The sequence below is a fragment of the Schistosoma haematobium genome, chromosome 6 (genome assembly GCF_000699445.3).
Source record: "Schistosoma haematobium chromosome 6, whole genome shotgun sequence".
In the NCBI taxonomy this organism is placed as follows: domain Eukaryota; kingdom Metazoa; phylum Platyhelminthes; class Trematoda; order Strigeidida; family Schistosomatidae; genus Schistosoma; species Schistosoma haematobium.
This window is the reverse complement of record NC_067201.1, coordinates 14,671,951-14,681,628: the sequence shown is the minus strand read 5'-3', so window position 1 is coordinate 14,681,628 and position 9,678 is coordinate 14,671,951. Positions and strand designations below refer to the sequence as shown.

At 33.2% G+C, this 9,678-nt stretch overlaps 1 protein-coding gene across 1 annotated transcript; it reads right to left on the bottom strand.

The window, feature by feature from the left end:
- Nucleotides 1–923: 923 nt before the first annotated feature.
- On the bottom strand, nt 924–8,705 carry MS3_00008586 (uncharacterized protein; the record flags this gene model as incomplete). The annotated part of the gene is made up of 5 exons (XM_012944932.1): nt 924–994; nt 1,953–2,457; nt 4,393–4,618; nt 6,725–6,947; nt 8,579–8,705. 5 exons carry the CDS (start codon nt 8,703–8,705, stop codon nt 924–926), a joined length of 1,152 nt encoding a protein of 383 aa, XP_012800386.1.
- Nucleotides 8,706–9,678: the final 973 nt, after the last annotated feature.

Sequence of the window (9,678 nt, the reverse complement as noted above, 5' to 3'; positions counted from 1 at the left end):
AATATTTTGTTTTACCTTTTATGTATTTCTTTGCGGTTTGTTACGTTAGGCGAATAGAAACCAATTTGGTTAGATTGTGTAATATGTTGAACATATTCAGTACCACCTCACCGTTTCATATTACTGGCTGTGACTGAAGTTAGACACGAATTCGATTGGCAATGGACTGGTGGTTATGAGTGTAAGTGTTCTACAAGTTACTCTAGTAGACTGTTGTAACCAGTTACTAAGTTTTATTTTTAGACTTTTAACAGGTCAGTGAAGCCTAATCCATAAAATACACAGATATTATTTCTTCAGAAACCGAACATGTTGAATCCAAGATTTTCCTAGTCATCTATATACTAGAATGGCGTCGTGTATTGTTTGCATAAAATAATCAATCAGGAGATTCTCAATGAAGAATATGTCAAAGATGTTGCAATCTTCTTTTTTATTATTTGCTAACTAACAAGTAATCAATCCATAAGTTTATATATATATATATATATATATACATTAGAAAGCTTTGACATTTTTCATCTTAGTTTGGGGCTCCTCAACAGTGCATGTTCATGACTTAGAGCCCTCAATTTCAAGTTAAAATGCTTAACTCTAGCACACTGAGCTTGGACCCAGTTGTGCATATGTCCACCGTTAATTGGTTTGCAACTTTCCTTACACCACGAGATTGAAGGTTTTGGATTCGATCCTCGACAGAGTAATGAGTATGCACTGCTAAGGAGTCCAATACTCAGTCAAAATAGATTTTGAGTGTTTCATGGTTTTTAAAAGTTGTCTAAATTCAGTCCATGATAAAAAGTGTGAAAATCTAGCAATCTCCACTACTCTTAGTCATAAACAAACTAGGATTTCTTTTATATTGTGGTCATTTGATAATTTAAGAAAGTTATGGTTGTTAACAGATTTAACATATTTTATATTTACACATGGTTAACGTTTCCATAAAATGAGCCTACCAATCGACTCTGAAGTGGTTTGTTATTTTTCGGAACTAAACATAAAGAATAGAATAAAGATTTCTATGAAGTCTTTGAAATACTTATTAACATTTAGAAAAACAGAGGGTTGATTTATTTTTGTTCCGTTTGATTTTCCAACATTTTGTAGTTGAAGTTTATTTTCACTATGAATCTATAATGCTAGTTTAAGACACTCACTTGCTTACTTACGCCTGTTACTCACAACGAAGCATAGGCCGCCAACCAGCATTCTCCAACTCACTCTACACTGGGCCTTACTTTCCAGTTTTATCCAATTTTTGTTCATTCCTCTCATGTCTGTCTCCATTTCTCGACGTAATGTGTTCTTCGGTATTCCTCTTCTCCTTTGGCCTTCAGGATTCCAAAAGATGAGAGCTTGCCTTGTGACGCAGTTCGGTAATTTCTTCAATGTGTGTCCTATCCACTTCTTGATTTCTTCCTCCGCTGTGATCTGGTTTGCTCTCTCACACAGTAAGTGGTTGCTGATAGTGTCTGACCAACGGATCCGAAGTATTTTGCGTACACAACTGTTAATAAACACTTGTATCTTCTGGATGATGACTTTCGTAGTTCCCCAGGTTTCCGCCCCATAAAGTAGCACTATTTTGACATTTGTATTGAAAATTCTATCTTTGGTGTTGGTTGGCAGTTGCTTCGAGTTCCAGGTGTTCTTCAGTTGTAAATATGCTGCTCTTACTTTGCCGATCCGCTCCTTCACATCTACATCAGATTCACCGTGTTCATCAATGATGCTGCTCAGATATGTAAAGGTTTTTACATCTTCCAAATCTTCTCTGTTAAGTGTGGTTGGATTGTTGCATTCTGTGTTGTATCGGATAATCTTGCTTTTCCCTTTGTGTATATTGAGACATATTGCTGCTGAGGCTGCTGCTACAATACATTACTTAGAAAACAATTTAAAATTGATTATGAAGATTACGTTTATAATAGTGTGAATAAATTGCTTACTTATTCCTCTAGTGATTTTATGATGATTTTTGTTAGAACCATAACGTGTGCAGGGAACTGTTAATTTTAAGTTGCCATTTATAAACTCTTCATCAGCATCCTTACAAGTTGTATTGTTTTGATATTTCCATGATGGTTTAGCGAAATTCAAATGACTAAGAGATAATGGATGACCGGTTACACCTTCATAGATTTCATGTACTGATTTTATGGAGTCTTGAACAATATTTCTCGGTTGGTTACAATGACTAACTACACTGAAAGAGTCTTGATATGTACTTTTAAAGCACATTTGATTCAAAAAACTATATTGCTCTCTGGTAAGTCTTTGAAAGACTTTTGGTCGATTATATACTAATGACTGAATTAAATCTGCCTCTGAATGACGGTGAGGACAAAATGTTTTGTCTCTTTGTATCAGCGACTCAGAAACTGTCGATACAGGAGAGCTTGGTTTATCGAAATATAACATTTGATTCATTTCATTTCGATAAGTTAAAAAGTCCTTGTTGAAAAATGAACAAAAAACATTAGTTGAGTAATATCGCAGAAAACGAGGTGTTTAAAACGTGTTGTTGACTGTGTTTTTTTTTAAAATTTTTATAAAAAGTAGTTAGGTTTATCTATGTCTTTTCAAGTGACTTGTGAACTTCTTAAACAATATCCATTTGTAACAGAAAAGTAACAACATTGATATCTTTGTTTACATCAAAGTGATGAAAATGAATACAGCATATAAATGAGAGAGTTATATTTATGGACGAACCAATCACATTTAGGATAATAGGTCTTGGATTTTGGCGCGAAATTCACTCACCCATTTGGCCAACTATAGCATCTTAACATTTTAGCTGATGTCAATTCATGATGAAAAAACCGTAAATCTAATTCCTAACCCTGATCATCAACTGTGAATCGTAATGCTTATTGTTCAAACTGCTTTATAACCCTCATTTAGCCCTAGTAAGTAGGTAGACACTCTCAAAGTCACTCTGGCATCGCTCAAAAGTTGTCGATAAATTATAGTCTTGCCGGTTATTCTATTTTCAATAATAATATTTATCAAGATTCTTGTCAATAAACTTTATTTACGAAATGAAACCTATCAATTAGATAAAATATGATGTACACCTTTATGAATGGAATAAATGTATTTCTTGTAGTACAGTGACCAAAGTAATTGGATATAAGCTATAAATAATGTAGTGCTTTTAACTAGTATTTAGAAAAGTTATTTTACTAAAGAATAATGATAAATATTCATATAGTAGTGGTAATTGATAGAACTACTGATGTTACTGTATGAATTTCTACTACTTGAATTGATTTTGATATAGAAAACATTTATCGTAACCGTGAATAGAAATTGTTGGACTCATAGACAGTTTGTCTATTTAAGCTGTCTAAACCATTAATTTATAACAATGAAATTTACAATTGAAAACAAATATTTGCCTTGTCTCTGATAGCATCTAAGCATTAAATAAGGGTTGGAGATAGTCGACAGGAAACCCTGGACCCGGGTTTCGTGCTACTTGGCACTCGTCAGCAAGGTGTACTTGTAATCTTGAGGCAACTGGTGCTCCCTGACGGATTCGGTCTCGTGTCATCCAGCTTCACAGACAGAGACGTTACCACTGAGAAGTGTCGAGTCACCTAGACTGATGGCCACATTGCAACATGGTCGATAGCATTCGATCTACACTAATAAGGACTAGACACGCATGACCTTGATCACCACCCAGTGATCAATCAATTGTGATTAACATCTGAGCATTTCTCATATTGTTAGCTACAATGGGAAGTGTTCATTTTTGACAGATATGGATTCCCTTCTATTTGTTTTCTGATAAACAAGCATGTCATTGTTGATATTCACACTGAAACGTGAAACTATTTTCCATTGATTCAAACATATCATACTCCATTAATCATTTAGTGGATATTCTAATTCAATAGCCTCATAGATAACACATTGATGTTTGAAACGACATATACTGCATTTGAATCACTTTTTAAACATCAATAATCGAATTTAAGTACAGTCAGCTCTTATGTACAGAATAGAAATGGATGCACGTCTTTAATTCCACTGGTAATCAGTGATCAAAACACAATCAATGAAACAGTTGTCATCAGTCAGGTATAATTAATTTTAGAATAATCATAATTTAAAGAAGTTGTGTGGAAATATTGTTCTATCTAGTGTAATATACAGTTTATTTCGTTGAAAGACTCCTTTTTTGATTCGCAGAATGTGTATTCTTTCGGATATTCATTCATACATTTTTCTTCCAACTAAATATCAATCCCAATATGTGCTCTTTACAGTTGTAACAAATTTTTATAGAGCGGAGTAAAAGGTTTATTAACATTCTAAGCAACAAGTTTGTCGGCTTCACTGATATTTCTTAGAGAATGTAATCTAATCAATATTTACCTTTCTTGGATGAGGTCTATTTGCTCTTGTCCCACTTGAAGTAGCTGTTCTAATCGGAGAATCTGGTTGAGGAGTCCAGCATCCAACATAATCTCTTAAATAAGTACTCTGATATGGACCATCAACTGAATTCAGTACTTCTAAATTATTCAAATTTCGACAAGTATTTGGTGTAGAGATAGATTTACATGTTGGAGCTCTAAAAGCGTGTCTAGTTGATCGTGGTCTAAAATTAGTGTAGAATGAACACAACAAGATGATATTTATTTAGACCAATTTGACGTTGTTTCCAACATATACTCATGATTAAAATATAGCACCACTTATCAAGTTATTGATTATTAATTTCGATACAATTATCAGGACGTCTAGTAAAAAAAATACGTTTATGAAATAAAAAAGATATATTTGTTTTACTGAAAAATGACTTTTAGATTAGATCTGAGGTATCATTTAAGATGTTGAGCTTATTCTATATTACTAGCATAGGGGTTGTGGAGATTATTAAGTTTTTAATTGAGATCATGAACCGATTGATGTTAGGCCACCTTTGGAAACCTGGAAGCACTGGACGGCCGTTTCGTCCTATTGTGGGACTCCTCAGCAGTGTGCATACACGATCCCGCTCGCGGGACTCGAACCTAAGGCCTTCGGTCTCGCGCGCGAACGCTTAACCTACTGGACCACTGAGCCGGCATCCAATGATGATAGTGTCTAACATCAACCAATCCACGAAACTGCGCGACCAACTTCCATTGTACTGAGGTAGATACCTGTCTCTACCCGACATGGATTAGCTCCACTGATCACGGCTTCTCACTAGAACTCTGAGAATTCCCTCACGAAGCTAGTCACTAATGAGCACATGTTGATTACTAGTATAGAGGTTGTTGTGTATGTGAGATTAAGCATAGACAATAGGTACATATCTTATTTGCACAGAACGTGTGTACAGTTAGGAACAATAAATTTTACAGATAAAACATTTACAGTTATTTGTCATGACATGTTTGTATCATCTAAGTGTGAAGACAATAACACTGGGGAATAACACAAAACACAATAAGAAATAAAGTACAAATTCATAAAATCTCTACGAATGAATTTGAAGTAAATCCAACGTTTCGTTTGGCAATCTGATCCAAGCTTTTTCAAGGAACCAGATTACCAGGTGAAACGTTGGATTTACTTCAAATTCATCCACTGAGATTTTACAAATCCATTCTTCCTCTTTAATGTCTCATATCAACACGGTGCCTAAATACTGTAAAACTATTCGATGAAATTTAGACGAAAGTTTTTATAAAGTACGAATTCTTTTGGAGTTCTTTATAGATTATTGTTTACGGAATTTGTATTGGCTTACAAAGATTACCTTGAAATGTCATTTGCAAAGTATTTTTTACTACTACACCTATAAACTTTCATTAACTTAATGATATGAACAAGACTGTGATCTATCGACTTTTGTATCGCGAGTTTTGTGTTCTTTGTAGTTGTAATTCATGTTTTATGTTTGTTAGTAACAACATTACCTTTCCATTCATAGATATTTTGAAACTAATTAAACAGTTCCATTCTAACTGTTCAGAACTGAATGGAATTTATTTTATTGTAAACAAATAATAATTAGGGTTGTTATTGACTAAGTTTTATATTCATCTAGTTCTTTAATGCTAACCAAGTTCTACTTATTAAGTTGTTCTATGAACGATTCTATAAATTACATAATATCTCATTCATTATATTTTATTGTTAGGTGGTTTGACGTAATCGACAGAAAATCGTGGAACTCGGTTTCGGTTTAGTTAAAAATTATAATTGAGATGCATTTGAAGTTTTATGGGAACTGGCACTCCCAGGAGGATTAAAACTCAGGTTAACCTAGTTCCGAAATCTCAGACATCGACTTGTTGACACTCTTCTATTACTTAACATTGTTTGACTGAAATAATATCAGCCTTAAGTTGTCAGGAAAATGATGTTTGCTGAAAGTTGTAGGATATCATTTACTTTTATCAAAATATGTACCTTCAACTGGTAACCGATATATATATGATTTAAAAACGTATTATGGGTGACATAAGTGCTAAATAACCAAATCGAAATGAGTTCCACACCATTGTTTACTCGAGCTGCGGCCGTTTCGAGACCATATATATATATATATATATATATATATATATATATATATATATATATATATATATATATATACAAAAACATTGACTAAGGTAACAATAGTTTCGGCTTTTGTCAGTCAACACTTTTATTCGACAAGAGATTCTCACCTTCAGCTTAAATTTATTCTATTTCATCATTAATAACATACCTTAATGCTATCAAAGTCGACGATTGTTTATTTGGAAAATCTCTTGAATATGTTGTCTGTATAATATTTGTTTCATCAGGTAGAATTCTTTCACTGATATTGATATTCTCTTCAGAATCAATGTTGTTAGTTGAATTTCTATCTAATTTTTCTTTACTACTACTTGTTAATGTACAAACATCTGAAGATACACTTTTGATTTCTCTATTAAAATTGTATTTCTCTGGAATAAATTTTAGAAAATTACGTAGAATGAATGAAAATCTTAAGGTTAAGTACAAATATTTATAAAAGAGTTAGATTTATAGCTAGTATAGCAATTAAGGACATGTTTTATGACTTATTTTGAGCTTATCATTAGGATATACTTGATACACACTTGTGTTGATGTTCACACTAGGAGACGAATCCGGTACTTATCACTTCAAACAAGTGATGTGCTATCCACTTAGCAATTGGATCCAGATAGTTAGTACCTTTGTATTTTGTAGGAATTTAATAGATTACAAATGTTCTAATTCAAACACATAAACCTTGAATCGTGTCCACAGAACTTGTGAATAAAAGGTGTAAGGTAATTGTTGGTATGAAAAATAAGCAGGAAAATATGGATTTGTTGGTAAAGTAGTTTATGAAATATGTGGTAAATACCCGTTTTCTTGTACTGTTTTCACACGGATATCCCGTTTAATAAATACAAGGATGAGGTTATCGAACTTTTATTTTATATAATCTGCTTTGCATTAATTTTGTTGGTTTTGAAAATACTCTTTATTTTTAATAACCAATTAGTACTACTTCTTCAGATGTTAAACTCTTCAACCATCTTATTGTTTCACCTTTTATCATCATCTTGTAACCAGTTTGTATTTCATGAGTAAGAAGAATTTTCAAGAGGATGAGTTAATTCACGTGTGCAGAGAGAGAGAGAGAGAGTGAATAGTGTTCCACTGTGGTGATCGAAACTTCCGTCAAATGGTAGTCTTAATCCAGCATTACTAGGTTGAAGTATCATTCAAATAATCAACTCTTAACTTTTACAATGACATACATATCATATGTATACCTTATTCAAATTGCTATTTGAATAAGCAACTACATTTGAGACGCCTGTCAGTATTTCCTGTCACATATATTTCATTAATTAATGATAGTTAAAGGAAATACGAAAACCACCCTCCAGAAGATACAGGTGTTTATTAACAGTTGTCTACACAAAATACTTCGGATCCGTTGGCCAGACACTATCAGCAACCACTTACTGTGTGAGAGAGCAAACCAGATCACATCGGAGGAAGAAATCAGGAAGAAGTTCTGGGGAAATTACCGAACTCCGTCACAAGTCAAGCTCTGATCATTTTGAATAATGAAGGCCAAAGGAGAAGAGGAATACCGAAGAACACATTACTCCGAGAAATGGAAATAGACATGGGGAAAATGAACACGAATTGGATAGAACTGGAAAGGAATTCCCAGTACAGATTGGGTTAGAGAATGTTGGTTGGTGGCTTATGCTCCGTTAGGAGTAACAGGCGTAAGTAATTATGTAAGTAAACCAAATACAAACTTTTTAGTGATTTATAATGATGTTTAATCGACGTTCCATAGATCAATAGATTATTATGAAATGAATGTTTCTTGGATATTTATATGAAAGATAAGATTGAAACTTAAGGATAATCTGTCTTTATATGTAAAAAGAATCTTTGAACTTACTTTCCAATGAATGTAATCAAGCGATGAAGAAAATAGATTAGAATATAACATATTACCATTATATTACTTCAATGATTTCTATATTCTCAAATGTTTATTAATCAACATTAAACTTCAAATTGATCATATTGAACTTACTTGATTTTACAGATAAATCACATGAATTCTCCTTATGTTCAAATCGACCATGAAATGGTAATTTATTGATAGACAATATAACCTGACAATCTAAACTATTCAGTTGTTCAGTATCATTTAATGTCATTATTCTTTCAAGAGTTTTCTGGGGTGTTTTGTTTTTCTTCTTCTATTTAATTGTTTATTTGCTTATAATTTAAATACCAAGTTTAATTTATTGTTTAATATTTAGTAGATACATCTTTAATGAAAACAAAACAAAACTAATTTAGTTCATTTAAGGTCATTTCATTGAGGGTAACTATTTAAATTAAGTGTCCTTTAATAAATTGTAGACAAACCATTACCGTATTGTATTGTAGACGAATTATATTGATAAGAATATAGGTAACCAATGCTAAAAGTTAATTTGATTTATTGATTTTAGCATTGTATTCATTTATTGTGTTGTAAAATGATAATTTATTAAAACTATACTTTAAAGAGTATAAATATATTCAGCATATCATAAATATCAGTATGGGGTTATAGAGATTCCACTGCCAGCCACTATCCATCATTGCTTACAAAAAGCTTGTGAATTAAGGCAATATCGAGGCATACGCACAGTATGCACATATGCCGATAACAGACTGATCAATTGCAGTCTTAAATCTCAATGGGAAGATACAAGCCAAATAATACCAAGTAAATTGAAATTCACCCCATTGAACAAACAATTGGCTATCACGACTCAGTAGCAAAGTGGATAACGCGATGGCGTTTGAAGCGAATGGTACTTAGTTCGAGTCCCAGAAGGAACATCAACTCTGAGATGCAGGTACATCCAACTGACGAGTCTCAAATAGGACGAAACGCGCGTCCTGGATTCCACTGCCAGCCACTATCCATCATTGCTTACAAAAAGAGATTATTATGTTTTTTTATTGAGGTCATAAATCGGTTGATGTTAAACAACCCCAGGTTCGAACCCCGCGAGCGGGATGGCGGATGCACACTACTGAGGAGTCCCACAATAAGACGGAACCATTGTCCACTGCTTCCAAGGATTTTTAATGTTGGTCTGACATCACCCAGTTCATGATCTCAATCAAAAAAAT